The 20,863-nt window shown below is 43.4% G+C and overlaps 1 protein-coding gene across 5 annotated transcripts in view; it reads right to left on the bottom strand.

The window, feature by feature from the left end:
* Tbc1d1 (TBC1 domain family member 1) overlaps positions 1–20,863 on the bottom strand; it is a 220,853-nt gene that overhangs the window by 17,364 nt on the left and 182,626 nt on the right. For all 5 annotated transcript variants that reach the window (XM_046447077.2, XM_046447305.2, XM_046447393.2 and 2 more), the window contains 4 exons: positions 19,125–19,286; positions 14,193–14,351; positions 5,232–5,476; positions 3,141–3,300 (listed from right to left, as the gene is read on the bottom strand). In XM_046447077.2, the coding sequence (XP_046303033.1) occupies positions 3,141–3,300; positions 5,232–5,476; positions 14,193–14,351; positions 19,125–19,286 (726 nt within the window). The remainder of the gene's footprint in view (positions 1–3,140; positions 3,301–5,231; positions 5,477–14,192; positions 14,352–19,124; positions 19,287–20,863) is intronic.

Raw genomic sequence — 20,863 nt, 5'->3', positions numbered from 1 at the left:
CCTCTGTGAACTCACGTGGTATTCTCTTTCTCAGCCACCTGTCTCTGTCCAGGCTAACCCCTCTCCTTGACTTTCTCTCAGGAGCCTGTGGCCTTCTGGTTGTGGCACATTCCTATCAGGAGCAGATGGGGAGCTGACAACAACTGTCAGGAAGGCTGACAACAACTGTACAGATTCGTTCCTTCTGTCATTTGGGTACTGAGGAATGAACCCAGGGGAGCTCTACCACTGAGCTACATATCCAACTCTTTTTTTTTTTTTAATTTTGAGACAGGGTCTCAACAAATTGCCCATATTGGCCTTGAACTTCCTATCTTCCTGCCTCAGCGTCCCGAGAAGATGGGATTACCACCTACGAGGCATGCACCACCACACCCAGCTTACTGTACAGATTTTTAAAAACTCACTTCATTGTCACTGCATGACATTGCCTGAATGGCCAGACGGTTTCCTGGTCATACAGACATACTTGTTTTCCCAGTCTATTTTTGTCCTAAAACTTCACTAAAGCCTGCATTGCATTACAGGTGGCTTATGCAAAACCCTCAGTTTCATGCCCCACCACCTCGTCATCTCCTTGGCAGGACATCCTAGAGGAAAACACTAGGAGCCCAACACTGCAGCCTCCTCTACCAGTAGGAGCAAGCAGCTCCTATTTTCTGGATTTTTCTTCCCTACAGGAAGATGTGGTTAGAAGGTGAACAGAATAAGCATTTTCCCCAAGGTCCTGCTAACCTTCAACCAGAAACACATAGAGGAGAGCGGTGTGGCACCAGGCAGGATGACAGCTAACCAGTGTGACTTCTAAGCATGGCTGAGGCACACATACTGTTGGTAGCTGCCCTTCAGATAGCAAATCCTTGATTTCCTTAATTTGAAGTGACCTATAATTCACACATGAGCTATGCTGATGCAAGTGGAGAATCTTTTACTGATGTATAAAACAGCGAACAGTCAACAAAGGTCCGTTTGTTTTTAGGGTTTATCCAGGCTTAAAGGCTTATAATAAAATGGGCCCCAGGCCAAAAAAGATGAGAGTCTGGATGGCAGGCTTCAGAATTTAAAACTAAGCTACCTTCCACCTGGGGCTCAACAAACAGGGTTAAAGTCACCAAAACTGTATTTAGAAATGGTTTTTAAAAAACATCTTTTCAGTGGAACCAACTAAATTGTTCAAGTCCTGAAGGCTATAAGGACTATGTGAAAACATCCAGTAGAGACTGCAGAGTGACGTCACAGCACAGGGCTTCCTTGAGCTCCCATGGCTGCCTCTAATCCCTGGCGCCCTCAATCAGCCAGACAGGAACCCACTTAATCCAGTAGGCAACACTGGCACCTTTATACTGCATAAGAAACTCCAAAACCCACCACTGCCTCACAGAGAAAAACATCCTCCTCAGCTTTTATTTATGAACTTATTTCTAGAAGGAGCTTCACAGAGCTCTAAATTATTCCACAACAGAAGGGCTCTTTGCTTCTTTTTTCATGTCTTTTGCCCACTTATGCAGCCTAAGGAAAGACTTTCCCCCAGAGCCCAGAACTCCCTGCAGGCAGAAGCTCCAGCAGTGGTCCACAGGCAGGGGTGACTCAGTGGCCACCATGCAGTTCCTCCAGCTCCAGCTGGTGGTCAGCCCAGCTCCCTGGGGAGGACTTTCTTCCCAAGCCATGGAATTCAGTGCCTGGGCTATTTTCAAACTAACAAATGGCATTCTCTCCTCTCTCCCTCAATCTTGAGTCCTCTTTGTGACCTTGTATGAAAAACAGAATTATGGACATCATTACCGCAGGTGCAAGTATGACTGCACATATGGTGTGACGCTACATTGTGTCCAACCAAAGTTGTGCTGCAATTGTGTACAATGAATAAAAATGCTTTCTGCTGTCATGTATACCTAATTAGAATAAATACATTTTTAAAAAACAGAATTATGAGAAACTATAAGTAAGGTGGGTTGATGTATTTTTTTAAATTTATCCAAAGTAAAAAAAGAAAAAAAAAAAAAACACAAGAAAAACTGAAGGCCACAGCTAGAGATCTAATATCTGTAATTTTTTCCCCCCAATACTAGGGATGGAACCCAGGGTTTTGTGTGTGCTAGGCAAGCACTCTACCACCAAGCTATTAACACTTTTTATTTTATTATTGATACAGGGTCTCACTAAATTACCCACGTTGGTCTTGAACTTGGAATCCTCCTGCCTCAGCCTCCCAAGGAGCTGGGATTATAGGGTACGTCACCATACCTGGCTTTTTAACATAATATGTAAAATTTACAAAATCCACCTAGAATAGTAATATCAGTGTTTCTCTACATTCCCTTTAAGATGTTCTTTGATTCTATAAATAAATCTTTGAAAGTATAAGATTACATGTTTTTAAACTATCAAATGACTTTCCATAAAGGACATTTCCTTCACAATAAAAAAAATAAGTGAATATAACCTGAATTGTCAAAAATGTTAGTTTCATTTTAAATTGGGGAAAATAAGTCGTACAGGAATTGATTGTGCTCATGGTATTTCACCAGGTTCCCGATATGCAAAAAGGATGGCCCTTGTCCCTGCTTATCTCAAGGAGACTGTGAGACTTTACCCTTGAACTCCCATGTTTCTCAAAGAGTAAAATCAAGAAAAGGGTAGGTGTGGCCCACAGACAACCTAAGGTCACGGCAGGGCATAGCTGTGAGTGTGAGAGGTGTCAGGGTAGAAGAGGAGAGAGTCACCCACAGAGCTGTCTCAGATCCTGATGGAGAGGTCTTCCAAAGTAACTAGAGAAAAGAAGAGCTAGAGGCAGCGAGAGCAAAGAAGGGAAGGAGGACACAGAAAAGGAACCTAGAAAGAGTACCAGGCCAGAGGCGGGGGGCAGAGAGGCTGAAGACAGGGCTCCTGGCCAAGTCTGCCCTATCAGGACTCCCTTAGGGACAGACATCGGGCTGTGAGGGGAATCTGACTGAACTCTCAAGGTAGAGACAGCTAGGGAAGCTTCTGGAAATCCAGGATGCAGGAGTCCCCAAACCAACCCTCACTAAACTCAGACTGTCAGTGATACCCTGCTCCTAATGAGTGGCACAGTTACAAAATTAAGCAGATCCAGGATTAAGTGACAAGAAACGCTTCTTGCCCCACAGGAGAATGCTTACCAAAGACTCTGGCTACGAAGCCCAGTGGGAACTGCGAGGCGAACACGGTGAGGAACCAGGGTGCAGCGTAGAGACTGGGGCCGATCTCGTGCTCCTCCAGGTGATCATAGAGGTCTCTGTGGTAGTCGTGGAGAAGCCGCGACAGCTGGTACATCTGGATCTGCAGGGACAGATGCCCACAGGTGCTGGGAATCCAAGATGGGCTGTGTACCCCAACTTTCCCATCCTCACGCCTAAGGGAATCATGGCACTTTAACCTTTCTTTTGGCTGAGGCAGTCACTGACCTCAGCTATTAACTCCTTCAACAGTGCTTCCTGGGGGACCACGGTGCAAGAGGCACTGGCTGGGAATAGGCCCAGGACACTAGTGTTAAGTACCCTAACACTCTCTTTTTACTGTCCTCTCTGTCCCTTGGCTAAGGGAATCTCAACATCTGCCTTGTGCTAGCATTTCAAAAATTCTTATATGAATACATATTCTTTGAGAAACTCAGATGCAGGTGAATTAGAAATAAAAGGCCAGTCTCTCTGCTGAGAATAAACTGAGGGCATGTCACGATTCCAGAGACGTCTACCATACATGTTCACTCAGTCAGTTCCCTGTGAACTCACAAAAGGCAGGACAAGTGTAATTTTTAGATTTATAACATATGGAATACATAGATCCCAGGCAAGATCATACAGGAAGTTAAGTATTTTTCTTAAGGTGAATAACTTTTTCCAATTAAAGTTCGACTCCAAAGTCAAGATGTCCTTCCTCAAAGAATGTTACGATTCTGGCAGGAAGCTCACTCCAGTTCCCAGCAGCCCCATGTCTCTCAGGGGTTTTTTAGCCAGCCCAGCAAATCCATGGCCTGGCCTAAGGAAACAATAACCTTTAAAGAGGGTCAGAATCCAACTGAGATGCTCCAAGCTGGGTATGTACTACCCCAAATGGGGAAAAATAAAACCACTTTCAGAGGCCTAAAAAATAAACTTCTCTTAAACATCAGCCAAAGTCTAATCAACTGAGGCCACTGGCCCCTGAAAGATTTGTATGTTAAGCTGAATTATAGGAAATTTAAAAATTCCACTCTTTGATGACAGATGCCTCTACATTAAAGATAATGAAGGGAACGGAGGAAGAACCTGACAATGTGTGGAAAGTGCTTTGTGGGTCAAATATTTTAGTGGACGGAACAATCCCTCTACGAGATTCGTGTTCATGTGGTTCATATTCACAGGTCGAGGCAGAATAATCTTCATGTAATTTTGGATTCTCAAAGTCCTTGGCTCTAATGATACTTTCTAAGGCTCTGAAATTTACAGAACTCTGCTGGGAAATGAACATATAAACACAAGTTCCAACATTTTAAGCAACAGTTAGATATATTCCCGAAGGAGGATCCAGTGCTCTTCCTCACTCTGAAATGTGGAGGGCAGTGCCCGGCGTGTGGACATGCTGCTCTGTCTGGCCTCCTTCAACAGACCTGTTCGTTTAGTAGATACTGCCTACGCCCACTCCATCCTGGGCACCACTGTTGTAACTAGAGACACAGCTTCAACACTATCACAACCTCCCCTCCCATGACGCTCACACGCCAAGCAAAGCCAGAAAACAGGTCAACGAGCAAATGAACAAAAAAAGATAATTTCTGGCAGCGAAGATGTTTTGCCAAAGAAATGAGGAGGCTGATAGTGACAGTGTGCTGGGGTGCAAGAGGGAGGTCACAGCATACAGTGATCAGGATGAGCTTCTCCCAGGACGTGGCATGTGAGCTGAACCCTGGATGACAGGGTTGGGAAGCAGGTCTCAGAGGCAGAGACCAGCTCTGCTACTTGTTAGCTGTGTGACCTGGCCCAAAGATGTGACTGTTTTGAGCCTCAGTTTTCCTATCAACAAAATGAGCCAATTAATAGTATCTTCCTATAGGTCATCGTGCAAGTCTACAGAGCACAAGGAACAATGTCTCACACAGAAAAAGCTATCAGCAATCTCGACTATTAGAAGGTTAACAGGTGTTAGAAAGGCTCCCTAGGTTTACATGAGAGGGACAACACAAATTTTTAGCATTTGTTTTTATTATTAAAGACATAAGGAATGTTCTATACCTGTAAAATTATCATGTCTGGCCGATATTGCTTCCGCAGTCCCATGTCAAACATCAAAAACTTGAGCATTTTAAACGCCTCTTCCTCACTCATATGAAGAAGCAAAATGCCTGCCACAAAGCTGAGGCCTTGGCAGTATCCTACTTCCTGGTCTAGAAGTGAGTAGGCCTTCAAAATGTTGTAAAGTGACAGCTGCCCTGCTCCAAGCTGGGCAGAGAAGTACGGATGTGTTGGAAAGGTTCGCCCTGGGAAAAGAATACAGAGAAATTATAATGAAAAAGAAAGATTACTGAGCCAGAAATGCAATGTGCTTCAGATTAAAGTAACAATCTTTAGAAGCTGGATCATAACATAAATCAGCCTTTAACACCACCTCTGCTCTCTGAACAAGGTCAGCTAGTTGTTTCTGGAATAATGTTTGCAACTAAAAAATCAGCAATAAATCAAGCTTTTTATTTTTTTTGGTGGTGATTCAGGTGAAAAAAATCAGAATGATCTTTGGTCCTGCAAATGTCTACATTTCAACAGAAAACAAAAAGAAAACCATTGAACTTCCATTCTCAAGAGGAACATGGTAGTCCTGGTTTCTTGAGCCCCCATCCTACTCTCTTGTTACAGGTCCCCCAGTCAACCTTTCCAAGACCACATGAACTCTGCTGGCAAATGCGTCTCATCGTACGCACATTTATGTACTCCAAACCACAGGCATGTCCCCCAACAGGCTGCCGGGCAGAGGGTGTTTCCTTTCACCCAAGAGTTGCCTTCCAGAAGAGAGTTAAAAAAAATAAAAGCTCCTGGCTAAGATAGGATATTTACAGGCGCGCTTGAACACAGGTCAGGTCAATAGAGGTGCATCTGGCCACATGTTATTTATAGTTATTTGGTCTCAGCAGAGGAAGGAGCTAAATTTATGTGTTTTCTTCAGCTTCTTGAGAAAGCGGTTAATCCATCCAGATGGGCTGGTCTGAAGGTGACTGAAGAGTATGACAACGTCACGTCTTTCCTGTTCTGTAGTCAATTCTTTCTGGCTCTACATCTCCCCAACAAATTCTTTCCTAGATACTCCTTGTCTATGTTACTCTGCTGCTAGAAAGTAATGAAATTCTCCCCAGTGCTCACAGAACAAATGTTCTACTCTACTAGTCTGGAACCCTGCCCACCCACCTCCCACCTCTGGCACATACAGCTCTGAATAGACTATTTAGTTCTCTGAACCTTGGCCTCCGCTTCTTTAACATAAGCAGAACAGCAAGACACATATCTGGCAGATATATACCACACACATTCTCAAGACCCCACTTCCAAGCAAGACAGAGAAAAAAAGAGGTATGTATACCACAGTTCTGAAGTACTAATGCAAAATAATTTACATTCAAGGTAGAAGAGTGACCCTATATTACTTTATTAACTATAATGTTCCACATGAGCCTGGAAATTTTACTAATGTACTTCCAGAGGCAAAGGAAAGTTTCAGCTCAATAACTGATTTTCACAAAATTTGAAATTCAATTGTGCAGAAAAGAAAGCTGTCATGTGCCATCTGTGGGCTGTGTGCAGACTGTTGCTCATAGTAGCCTAGTGAGGGGATAAGTGGCAGTGGGAACTTCCCAAGGCACCCACCACAGCGACTGACTACCTGATGCCGGTGAACTTACCACTCAAACTCTGCTAAAGATTCCAGACGCACCTGAGATAGGTGTGACCTGAGAAGTTGCCAATCAACCTGCCGACTACTAGACATCTCGAAGCAAGACTCAGCCCCTGAAACCTTATCCCTGCCTTTGATGTACCCTGTTAAATAAAACACCAGAGCCATCTTCTCTTTGTCTAGTTCCAGAGCCCATGTGGACAAGATCTATCAAGGTCTTTGTGTTTGTAAATATATTTCTGAATATTTGTGTTTTGTTATTTACTAATTATTTGAGACTTTTAAGTTTTAAGGTGGCTTACATTCTCCTGGGCAGGAATAGCCACCCCCCAATGAGACACTGGCAATCGACCCTGTTAGAAAGCTACTATAAATTCCAGGTAATAATAATAAACATTATCACCTCCTAGATTCACTGAATACCTGTGAACCCTAGCCTTTCCCATCTTTAGTTACTACTCAAACCAGTCAAGTCATCCATGTTGCAGAGTCTTAGAAAGTGTAATTGATTTTCTTTATGCCAGAAACTTATCAAGCTAGAAAAAGGTTCCCAGTGTGTTCCATGAGATTCTAAATGCAATTTTCAGTCATAGAGTGCTGTACTCAGCACAGTAAGATGGGTGCTCCGGTCCACACTAGGTAGGGGAAGAGCCCTGAGCTTGGCCTTCAGCTCCTGACTGACTGAAGAATGACTGTCTATCTGACTCTGTGGTGCAGTCCATGTTCTACATTGTATTCTATTCCTATCTTACCTTCTTAGAGGTCAACAGTTCACAACTGTGGTCAGTCTAAAGGCCCTGGGTGGGGGTTGAGGGTCTCCCTTTCAGGGGTCACCCTTCTGTTTTCTAATTACAGATCTGAGGAGTCGGTAGGTTTTTTTGTTTGTTTGTTTTTTGGTGGACTTGAAATAACATAACCACAACAGAGAGAATAAAGCAAATATGATAATCCAGCTGATTCTATTTAAATCAGATATGCAAGACACTTAACTGTAAAACATCAGTCTTCTTACCTTTTTTGAAAAGTCATTTCCATAATACATTTATGAGTTTATTATAGTTATTTTAAAATAAATATACAAGTATTTTTAAACTTTGTCAGTTTTAATTTCTAATGTAGTAAATATGGACAGGAATTGTTCATATAAACAAAAACTCTTTGGGCTATTCAACAATTTTAAATGAAAGGGATTCTGATGTCAGAATTTTTAAAACACCACAACTTTTCACATTCCTGACATAGACCAGATATGGAGGGCGAGGCAGGCCACTAGGCAGAGAATGGACCATTCGGATTAAAAATGTTCCCAAGAAAATCCATATTCATATAATCCAGCACTGGTGCTGCAGACTGCTAACACCCCAAACTAGCAGGCATTGAGCTGGCACCAGGGAGAAAAAACACAGTTCCTAAAGACCATACATGTGATGCTCATCTGCAGTGGGTTCTGGGGCCTGGAGCCTTGCATAGCGCACACCTGAAGACATGGTCAACCCCTTGCACTTCACTGCTCACTCAGCAGTCACTATGAGCAAAATATTGTTTGCTTTAAGTTCAAAATTTGTGGAAAGAGGTTTTAGAAGTCTCACTCTCACCCCAAACCCAGAAGCACACTGGCTCTGGAAGACTTCAGCTTAGGGAAAAGAAGCTCACTTCTGCAAACTAGAAGGAAACTGGATAAAAACTGTGAAAAGCTTCCTACAAGTACATTGAAATAAGAGAATTGCCTCTTTAAACTGTCTTCTACAGTTTACCACAAAGTAAAGAACTGCAGATCTTTACAATTTCTGGCTAAAGCAGTCTACCTTCATGTGCAAAATGAGAATGAGACTGAGAGATTCAGTGGGGAGCAAACATGAGCACAAAGAAAATCCCCTAATTATATTAAAGCCAATGTAATGATTTTTGTGACCTAGAACTTAACTTTCATGGAATGCTCTGCCATCTAAGTGTTCCCAAGGAATTACACTCTAAGGGATGCTTTTCCACATTCCCTCCCACCCCCACTCCAGGGGAAGGGTGAAGAACCTTCCTTAGCAGTTTCCAGAGGAATTGCATCTGATTACCTGGGGCTGGCTGAACATGTACCTTCCAGGCTGGCCCCTCAGAAATATGTTTATAAGCTCCTCAAGGGATCCTGCAGGTGGCCCTTGCCCAATGCAGTGAGGAGCACTGTCCAATCTGAGTGTCCTGCCTCATTCTACAGAGCCCACCTGACCTCACTTTGGGTGAGGCCCCTGCTTACTCTGTCAACTACACTGTAACTATTAGTAGAGGCCTGAGGCCTCTCCACAGAACCCTGGGGCCACCTGCAAAGCTATTCAGTCTAGCTGAGGCTATGAACAGTTGGTTACTAATGACTTTCTTTTGCTCCTCTCCTCAGGGGCCTGGAGATCCCCGAATCTTTGCAGTGGTTCTGGAAACCAGCAAGCCCACCCAGACCTCCAACTCCTGGGCTATTTCCTTATTTGCAGAAGATAGAGAAACCCACAAGCAAATGATCTGCAGGATTCTTTCCTGGATGAGGATCTGTGGTCCTAACGTCCTCTTAAATTATTGCATTTGGCTCTGAGCAGAATCTGAAAAGAGGAACTGAACCAGAAAAAAAATACCCTTTATATCACTCCTTAGACTTTTAAATAATTTCATCATCAGTTGCCTAATGACTGCTTTCTCTCTCTGGAATGTGTGCTTCCTAAAGGCAAGAACACACCAGGTGTTCAAGAACTATCTGGAATCCCCATCAATGGCATGGTGGGGAGATTAAACAAGGAGAGGTTTAACAAGTCTCACTCCCACCCCAAATCCAGAAGCACACTGGATTATTTCTAGAACAATCTGACAGCACAGTGACTGCTGGTGCTGGGCTCTATGTACATCTGTGCCCACCTCCACCACCCCTGACTTCATGCTGATAGCTTAAAAGTGATGGTGGTAGCGTCTTGACACCATGGAAATCTGCAAATACTTAACAGGAGGGCTTCTTTTGGCAGGGTGGCGGGAAGAACTGGTTGTTAGCACATGCACAACTGAGGGGAGCAGGAAGAGTACAGACCTCTAACAGGAAATGAAATCACACCCCATTTCACTTACCTTTTATAACCCGCCTTTAGTAATATCACTGTGAGGTTACAGGGCACATTTGAATGACCAAATATGATTTTATGATGTAACCTCAATGATATCAGAAATAACAGCATATGCTGGAATAGTGCAGGCAGCTGCTGGTGCAGGAATTTATTAGACTGAGACTGTGACTGTTCAGCTGACCTCCACAGAGCAGAGGCCTAGACTGGACAGACAGGTAAGTACTTACTGAGACCACTGCAGATAAATTCTCGGCCCTTCTCTGGCTTTTGGCATGGAAGTTTTTAGTTTCTCATAACAGACTCCAACCCAAATATGAAAGAAAAGGCAGTACTCCCACTGCACCTGTCAGCAAGGACCAGCAATAGATGTGGCACAGTACTGCCAGCACTAGCCAGGCAAGGGGAAGGGAGACACTCGCTGTTCCTTATATGAGGTCACCATAAACACCCTCAACTGACAGCCTCATTGTTGGAAGTCCACTACTCTTTCACTTCTATGGATTCTAAAAAGGCAAGGAAAAATTCTTTCTCAACACTTGGACCAGTTCCTTTTCTTCCAGACAACAGGCAGGTTTTAAACCTCTGGTTAAAATACATAAGTGGGGGGAGGACTGGGGATATAGTTCAGTTGGTAGAGTGTTTGCCTCACATGCACAAGGCCCTAGGTTCAATTCCCAGCAACACACACACACACACACACACACACACACACACACACACACACACACAAAATCAGGTAGAAGTTAAAGCACGACAGATCCTAGGCTGCAGTCTTGACCCAAGTATATCCTTGACACGTGTACTGTGCCACTCTGGCAGCGTGGGCAGCCTGAGTTCATCTGACTGGTGCAGGGTTTCTAGAAGGCCATTCAAAATGCCACTTCTGGGCACAGAGATTCATCAGACCCTCACAGCCCTACCCAGTGCACCACTTTACTGACCTACAACACACATTAATTAAATTGTAAGAAGTGATGTGGGAGATGAGTTCCCACCCTGCTCTCTGCCTTAGCAGGGATTCTATGTCTCTGGACTGTCAAGGGTTCTTCCACGTAAATCCCTCCTCTCACAGGAGAGGCCAGACAGCATCACCAGGTGGAAGTAGCTACCTGATGAAGGCATTCCAGGAAGGGAGCAGAAAAAGTGAGCCTGAGAAGAGGCTTCAGGGAGTTGCTCAGTGTCACCTGCAGCCCCCAATGTGGGTATGATGGGAGTAGAAGCCCCAGTTAAATGGCAGAATGCTTGGTGGTCCATGTCATCCACCCCGAACAGAGAGTCAGAGGTAGAGAGGAGAAAGGTCAGGGTCATCTGAATCCTGGACAATGGGTGTAGCTGGAACCAGGCATAAAGAGTGGGGAAAGTTCCTGAGTGACCTGCCAAGCCACTAGAACAGTCATTTCCTCCTGGGTTCACATGTAGGGATGGAGGGGACAGAGAAGAAGCAACAGGTATCCCAGAGGGGCAGGACATGGAAACCACTGAGTAGCCTGTGGCTTGGGCATAGCACTCAATCCTCAGGGCCTCATTCATCTTCTCTAAAATGGAACTAACATGCCCAATTCCATACAGTGCTGCATAAAGAAGAAACCTGACCAAGCAGGAGGAAACACTTCACAAACTATGAAACACCACCCAACTATAAGGTCTATTATTCTTACTCTTTGGAGATGTAAATCTTAACAAAATTCTATTTAAACTAAAAGCCAATTTCAGAAAGTAAAGCAAGAAGCAGGGGAAGAAAAAAAAAATCATTAAAAACCAAAATACATCAAACCAATAAGTCCCTGTTCTGGCCAGCATAGGGATGCCACTTTAGAAATGCAGGACTGATTTGACTTCACTCTGTACCTATTTGGCCCCCAGGTGGCCATGGTGTATGTGAAACAGGGAGTGCACACTCAGCATCTGACTGGGTACAACATGGTCTCGGTGAGAGGTAAGAGGAGTGCCTGCTGGGTCTGGGTCAATATTCAGGCTTCTCAGAGTCAAGTGGGGGAGAGGAGCTGACCCTGGGAGGGTCCCCGGATAACTTCACAAAGTGAGTTGGAAAATACATTGTGCTTCTTTTAGGACTTTGGGAGGGTGTCTGGGGGGTATTGAAAATGGAGACCAGGTCAGGTTTGGGTAAGAGGTGAGGAGAGGGGTCAGCACTGGGGGGCAGGGGATGATGCAGCTGGCCTCTGGGGCACAGAAGGGAGAGACTAAAGATGGGAAAGGACAGGAGGATATAGTGTAGCCAGGCTCTGCCAGCCTCAGCAGAGAGGCCACCTGGTCGGGTGTGGGAGGCCTGGCCAGAATGTGGCTCTGGGGCTGATCTGCACTGTCTCCTCCCTCACAGAAAAGTGATGACATCCAAGCGACACAAGGCGGAGGGAGATTCTGACTGTGGAAGAGGAACAAAGAGGAAAATGCTCCCTCCTCCCGTCCACGAAGGAGTACAGCGGGACGGGAGGAACTCTCTGTACTCCCTTTCAACTTCCCACCCTGAATTTATTTTTCACTTCATTTCACATGATAGGAACATGATGTCATTTTCTCTGTTAGTCATCATATTAGCAGCAAGGCTACTGCCAACTCACAAAACTGCTATCCCTGGGGTCAGTGGGCCAAACGGGCTCCAGCCACCAAGGCCTGTCACAACCTCCCAGCATCACAATCCACAGAGCTTCTGGACTCAGGGGCCTTCAGGAGGTGGGGCCTTACTGTACTGCAGAGTTAACATGGATTTAGGTCCTGGCACCTCTGCTGAGGTGACTGTAATGTCTCTGTGCTTCAGGTTCCTCATTCCTCATTAGGATATATACAGGTCTAGTCTCGGGTATATTGTGAGAGTTGCGTGAAATTGCAACGCTAGAGCAATGCCTCTCAGTCAACATCCCAAAGAGTCACTAAGCATCTACAATGTGACAGGCACTATCCTAAGAGTGGAAGGTATGCTGGTGAAATAGCCAAGTCCAGACTACAGAGGGCTATATCCTACGGGGTGGCAGTGGGGGGACCTGTCAGGTGGGACAGTCAAGAGCATGGGTTCTGACACCATACTGCTTCGCAGAAAGTGGGCTGTGTTGTTCTGAACAAGTCGCTTAACCTCTGTTTCAAATTTCTCAACAATATCTGTGACAGTGTTATGAGGACTAACTCAAGTAGATTACTCTTACACAACATTCAGCCCAAAGTACTGTTAAGTATTAGCTTCAAATAATAACACACTATGAATACCAAATGTGATAAGCTTCAAGGGGGAAAGAGCATGGGATGGGGGTGGAAGGGCTTGGCAGAAGCACCTAGTCCAGGCTGCATGTGGAGAAGAGGCCACAGCCAGGGACAGTTTCTGAAAGATAACATTTAAGGTTAGAAAACTGACAGTCTTGCTACTGCCTGATCCCACGTATTTTCTCTGCCGCTTGCCACCTCCTTCGGGGTTGCTGGGCTATACGCAACCTCGCATTGACAGGGCCGCTGGGGAGGCTGCACAGGGGACAATCAGGACAGGTATCTTGGAAAGCAGGGCCACGTGCTCCACTGACAGCATGACAAGCTCCTACTCTGGAGCCTGCTCCCCACCAGAGAAGACCGGGCCCTTATAAAGGGCAGCAGGCAAGAGGACACCGGGCCACTGCAACCCCTGCAGGGCTCCAGACAGGGAGGGTCCTTTGTACAACACCATGAAGTCCCAGTTCAGCCATGTCTCCACTATAGCAACTAAACATATATCTGATACATTGTTTCTATCTTCATGTTTTAAAAACTGGCCAAGAGATAAGGTGTCAACCCATTTTCAAAATAAAATCATCCCAAATGCAGACATCATGCACACACACACACTCTAGGCTTCCTACAATTTTTCCAAATGAATGAGCAGTAAAGAGCAGCTCCTGTAATTAAACCAAGTCTGTATGTTTCTCAGGATGTTCCTTCAGCTGACTATAAAAACGTCCTATCGATACCTGAATTACCGAGTAAACTACAGTTATGACCTAATGAACGGCCTTAATGAATACCCCCACGAAGCAGAAGAAGCGAGCTGCCAGTAAAAACAGAGATTTTTATATACTTGAAGAGGACATTTGTGATTACTCTAGGGCTTTTTAAATTAAAAGTATCAGCCGTAAATTTTGATTGCTCAACCTAAAGGCAGATCACTAAATAACTTGAACAGTCTCTTCAGATTTTTCAAGGGAGGGAGCCATCCATTTCCATCTGCAGTCGATAGTTCAGACTCACCGAGGTCAATAAGAATGGCGTGCTGCTGGGAGGTTAGCTGCTTTAGGAGCTCTTTGTAGGGCACATCCTTTGGCTGCTGTTTACTGGGAAACGGATGTTTAAGGTGGAACTGCTCTGCTAGAAATTTCCAGATTTCACCCCGGTGATGACGAGGCACACCTTTGGGGGAAGGCAGAAAGTATAAAGGCACAATTTATGAACAGAACACAAGTTAACAATAAAAATAAGCTGTGTTTCATTTCACTGAACCAACTTCTTGCTGCATTATGAATTCTCAGCCCAGCAAGGGGAGGAAAACAACCCCAAATTTGTTCCCTGCTTCCTTCCAACCAACCCCCCATTCTCCCCTCACTTCCCCAGCTCTGTCCCTGGTTCTTTTAACCTTTCTGGGGTTTTTTTTTGGTTTTTTTTTTTTGGGGGGGGGGTGCTGGGAATTGAACCCAGGGTGTTTAACCACTAAGCCATAACTCCTTTCTATTTTTTATCTTGAGATAGGGTCTAAGTTGCTGAGGCTGGCTTTGAACTTGTGATCCTCCTGCCTCAGCTCTCAAGCTGTTGGATGGGCCAACTCACTTTGCTCCTTTCACCTTTCTAAGACGTTCTATGTTGGGACTGTTAAGACACTTCGAGGGATTAAACCAGTGAATATGACACAAGCCCCAACCTGATGCCAATTAATAATGTTCTAGGAAAATAAGAGCAAGCATGACAAAATACAGAATGAACTGTGATCACATAAAAGGGACAGAACCCAAGTAAGGCAGAGCTCAGATGAAGGACAGCTGGCTCACTGCTACCAGAGCATTGCAGGTTTCACGGAATCCATCACTTAATAAGCCAAACCTTAAGGATGAAGGAAAAGGATGAAAAACAAACGAGAGAGGGATTCTTAAGGGCTTTGAGTTGCTGCAGGCACCTTTTGGAAATGCTTCAGGTATAATACGTACTTTGTTTCTTCTTTTACATCTATGAATTATTAAAAAAAAAAGTTGGCTTTTGGGAGAAACATAGGTCCCAATTAACTGACTACATCCCATGCCTTCTCTAATGTTTATCCCAGCATTAATCTGATGATTCTGTGCAGTAAATTGAATGGTGCCTCCCCAAAAAAGTGTATGTCCACTTCCTAATCCCTGGAGCCTAATTTTTTCTTATGTGGGAAAAGGGTCTTTGCAGATTTAATTAAATAAGGATCCTGGATTGAGGAGATCACTCTGGATCATCCAGGTGGGCCCTAAATCCAGAAACAAGTATTGGTATAACAGACACACAGAGAAGAAGATGGAGGAGGAGGGAGCCAGCGTGACTGCGGAAGAGGCAGAGGATGTGGACACACTCAGGAAGCTGGCAGCCAGCAGTAGCGGGAAGGGGCCAAGTGCAGTCCCACTGACACCTTGACTTTGGACCTCCAGAACTGTGAAGAAAAATTTCTGTTGTTTTAGGCAACAAAGTTGTAATAATTTGTTACATAGAACTAGGAAATCCTGATATCTGCTATTTTATGTAGTGCCATTTCTTCTCTGCTTCCCTACCCATTCAGTCTTGGATAAAACACATACCACTCTAACTTCAGACTCAGACTAGAAGCAAACATGAGCAGGAAAACAGCCAGCATGGTAAGTGATTTATAGTGGGGCTTTCTTTGGAGAACACTCTCAGGCAAAATGGAAAATATTCCCAAGTTCTGAGATGTCCTCTTATAATAATTTCCTCTTATTACTAAATCATTCCCATTATCTTATCAGAAATTTGTTTTTTTGGAGGAAGAGAATACTGGCTGTGTCACTAGAGAGTACCAGATATGCTGAGATTCAAGAGTTAGTTTAGATTCTCTGATTTATCAATGCAAAGGGTCATGCAAATTGGACCCAACATTTTTGCTAAGAATGGCCTGGAGTGCCCTGTGAGCTCAGTTGTGCTTTTTTCCTAACTCAATAGAGAGACCTGGTAGTGGAGCTCTCCAGGGCCTATAGGCAAGGTTTTGGGTGGGCAGGAGGCCATTCCTCCACCTTTCATGTAAATAACTTTTTATTTTTGAATAGTATCATATGCTCACTGGGATAGGGGGAAGGATGAAAATGCAGAAGACACAAAGAAGAAAGTGAAAAATCACTCACAACTAGAGTGAACATATAATTTACCATCCAAAACAGGAACTTCTGAAAGTGAAGGAGGAAGGCTACTGATTCCAAGACAAGAGCTGGAAACCAGGACTGTGCTGGTGACCCGGGGGGGCATGTCACCCTGTCTATAACCCAGATATCTGCAAACACAAGGACGCTTCTCCATGTATTTGCTATGGAAATATTAACTGTACAAGACCACACTGTACTATATATTTTTTTCTCACTGAACAACCTGTCCCAAACATTTTATGTCAGTAAATAGACATCTACTCTATCATTTTCAAGGAGTATGACATAGAATGGTCATGACTGGATTCTTCTGGGTCTAGCTATTAAACAGTGTCACAATATCATAATAAGCATGCTTGCATACAGTAGTTTTTTGACTGACTGATTTCTAGAATAAGTTTTTCTAAATGGTACAGCTGGGTCAAAGCTAAGCAGAGTTTGCATCTGGTTGATATTTCTCATTACTCAGGTGGCCACTTTGCAATTCCATTCCTAGGAAAATATGTTCCAGCTTTTTAAGGTTTATATTTAGAAATACTTAGAGAAATCATTCTGGCCCAAACTAAATTCTGAAATTCCACAGAATTATTTTCTATTCTCCCTTGCTAGCTTCTCAATCCTGCCACTTCCATCTAATCTCAACTTGGGAAAATTTTATGAATTTCTTTATTTCTGTCACATAGCTACATTTGGTTCTACTGAGTTCAAACGGACCTAGTCCTGAGTGGCCAGCTGTTGGAAATAAGGGTTGCACACAGGGATTTATACCTATGTTTCTATGTACTCTATGTATGTATTTTTATTTTATTTATCTTATAAAATAACTTACTGGTTTTTTTAATAAAATAAAATAAAAATTTTATTTATTTTTATTTTTAAATTAAATTCCACAAACGGACAGTGGTCATTTGTTTGGAACCGTTCAGTTTTAATATGTTGAAGCTGACTGACTGATGAAGTCCTTGAAACCATAAGAAGGATGGCTCTTGAATCACAGCAATGTGATGAAGTCAGGGTCATCACATTGAGGTGTGAGCTTCAGCTCATCTTGGAATGTACACTGTCCAGCATCCCTGCCAGACTTCACCAATCAGGGCCCAGGTTCCTAGAGTGTTTCTCTTGGTCTCCTTCTAAAATACACAATGAGAAACCAATGTCCAGGTGCTGAGAAACTCCAACATCTGAACAGCTGCCACAGAACACACAAGGCCTTCTGCAGAAGCAACACCAACAAGAACAGAAGTGTTCTTTCCTTCTCTTTTGAAACAGCCGTCAGGGGCCACCTGGTGTAACCAGGTGGAGGTGTATACATCCAACAACCATGACGGTTACAAATGTCAGAACTATAAGATAGCCCTAAGGTCCTCTGCTTGGTCTAAGCCTCTCGTGCTACCAGGGAGGAGGCAGGATCCCAGAAAGGTAAGGACACCTGCCAAAGGTCAAAATGGAAGCTTCCACCAATTCAGACCCTAAGTCCTCACCTGTGCATACATTCCTGGCTTCTGAGAACAGTATAGCCAAGGCACTGTGGGTGTCAGAACCCTAGGAGCCCACAAAGTGACCGTTCTGTGGACCTTTAGCCATCATTATCAGCTGTTCTAAACCTAAGGGTCCTTATCCATGGTAAGGGGAAAGTGGAAACCAGCAATAACTACACAGGATCACTAACACAGATGCTGTCAAAATTCAGTGGAAGGTTTTTAAATGCCTAAAAGACAATGGTTCAAAAACTGCTTTGTTCCACTCTCTTAGCAATGAACTTCCTCTTCATGAAGATAAAGTCAGAAAAAACCACAGGCATACATACATAGAGTACATAGAAACATAGGTATAAATCCCTGTGTGCAACCCTTATTCCCAACATCTGGCCACTCAGGACTAGGTCCATTTGAACTCAGTAGAACCAGATGTAGGACAGTACTCAGAAGGCTTCCACTCTGGCCAGCATATGCCTTTGTAAAAGAAATAATTTCACTTGAACGCAACATTTACTGAAATTAAGCTCTAAAATGATACTTCTCAAACTATCTTTGAAAGATCAGTTTTTTAGTTTAAAAATTTTCTAATCCATTGCAGACTGATGTTTCTATTTCACAGTAAAAATGAATTAGCAGAAGACAAAACAAGAGAAAAAAAATGACAAAATGTATGTCTACATTTGTTTTTTTATGAGGGTCACTGTGTTAAATTGCTGGAAACATTTCCAAATGCTTAACATCAAGTTCTGTACTTACCTCTTCATGGACCAGTAAGAGGTCAGACTGACAGATCACACTGAGACACTAGACCGTACAGCTACTCTCCGAGGCCTTATGGGATAGCAGAAACATGCTACGCATTCCATGTGTGTTTCAATGGGTCTCAGAGAGTTTAAGACTTTGCCTAAGGTCACACTGCATAGTGAAAGGACTGGGATCCAACTCTAGAGCCACCTAAAGTGCATGTCTGTGTACTATACACTGTGGTCTCCCTAGAGTACTTGGAGAGTACCACACAATTAGTTCTTAGTGTACCATTTAATTCAGAGTATATCATTAGATCATTATGCAATTTATAGGCAAGTAAACCCCTGGATTTTTCTCTATTGTCTTCATGCTTTCTGGGAATAATTAATTTAAGAAGTTAAGAAAGTTAATGAAACTCACATCAATTAAGATATCAAGAAATAGAGTAGGTAACAATGTGATAAAAAGAAAACAGATGGCCATTAACATTGGACTTGAACATGTCTTTATTCCACACTTCTCCCAGTCATCAGCAAGGGTGAGGCTGGCTAGCCGATTCCACATAAGCTTACCTTGTCCAACTGCCGAGTGCATTTTTTCCATATCAAACTTAATTTTTGATCTTCCTGGAGTGCTAAGCATCTTTTCCCATACTGTAGTTACTTCTTTAAGACAAGGAGTGATTTCTTCATAATCGAGCTTCAGGCGCTTGTTCAGCAAGTCATTCTCAGAGGCTGGAAGCAACCAGGTGAGAGCAGGTTAGTGGACACCACAGCTGTAGACAACATACCCACATGGCCGCTGCTCTCAGCTACCAAGAGATGGACCAGAAATAGCTGCTGAATAGGTTAAGGATAAGTCACCCATCTTCCTTGTCCTGGAAACACTAGAACGTAGGAAGTACCTTTGATTTCTCTTATCCTTTTACCCCCAGTGTGTCCTGTTGGTCCTACTGTAAGATAAATTCCACCTCTGTTCAATTCTTTTCATTTTCACAGCTACTATGAAATTATAAACATGTCAAAAGCAAGAGCTATGTGTTCAGATTCCCAGTGTGTGGCATGGTTAGAATGCAACCTCTTTTTTCATCTACACAGGGAGGAAATCTCTAAGGGTAGTTCCTCCTTATTCAGAGCCAAGCCTCTATTACCTAGCATCTATGGTTGTCTTGTTTCTGTTTCCTGAAGCTAACCAGAATTCCACTCCTGTAATTCAATACTTCCTCATATACATGAAGAGAACTGTTGTGCTCCACCAAATCCATCCAGTCTAAAACTCTAGTAAGAAGAATTAGACCTAAATTACCAAATTGGAAGGGGAGAATCAATAAAGGAAAACTTCTGACAATTAAATTGATTCTCCAGTCTGATCTCTCATTTCAGGGGTTAGAAACTGAAGGTCATAAGATTAAATGATTTGCCCAGGGTTGTTCACCAGCTCCAGGAGCTGAGTGCTTTCAGGCCAGTTCTGCCTGTCCTCTTAACTTGAAGGACTTTTCATCTACCATCTTTACTTTGTCCTTTTATTTTGAAAAATATTTTTTCTAGGCCCTGTTAAATTTACATCTCTGAAATTCACACTTTAAAAAAAATGTCAACCTTAAGTTGTTTGAGGTATGAGAAAACACAATAAATTCACTAGAGATGAACTAACTTGCAGCAAAATCAGGTTCAGGACTCACTGTGCTGAACAGAGACTGGTTCGCACTGGGGTCTCAGTGTCGGCCCAGGTTCTTTGGCAGTAAATTCTGCATCACATCTGGTTACTCCAACATAGTCCAGAACACTAAGCAACAAACTTGCTCTGAAGTCCACAGAACCTCACACAGCCAGAGAGAGCTGGCCTGAGGACTAAACTGCAAAGGCTAATTCTGGGTATCTTGCTGTTGTCCCAAGTACCATCCTTTGTTGCAGAATCCTAACATATCTGGGGAGTCATGACTAAATGAAATCAAATGCAATCCTGCATGAGTTGTCTAAACATCTGTTACCATATAACACGGATACAGAAACTAACTTGGACTTTTGTGACTAAATGTCAGGTCTGGTGAAGGCCCACCATGCTGTCCCATCCTCCATTCTGCTCTTAATCAACTGCTTTCACAGACAACACCCTCTAGCCAACTGCTACCATCTCTTGAAAACTTTTGAAGCAGAAAGCTAAGTGGCTCAGTAATTACATAACCTCCACACTTATAGAGATTTTAGGAGAACTACACTAAGGATTTAATTCATTTTTCACAACAAATATGCATCATTTAGGGAAAAAGCTTTTGTAAATCAAAATATCTTTACCTGCAACTGGAAATTTA

This window comes from Marmota monax, unplaced genomic scaffold (genome assembly GCF_021218885.2).
Source record: "Marmota monax isolate L192 unplaced genomic scaffold, Marmota_monax_Labrador192_F-V1.1 WCK01_AAM20220418_F8-fsc00025, whole genome shotgun sequence".
In the NCBI taxonomy this organism is placed as follows: Eukaryota; Metazoa; Chordata; class Mammalia; order Rodentia; family Sciuridae; genus Marmota; species Marmota monax.
This window is presented reverse-complemented; position numbering and strand designations above follow the sequence as displayed.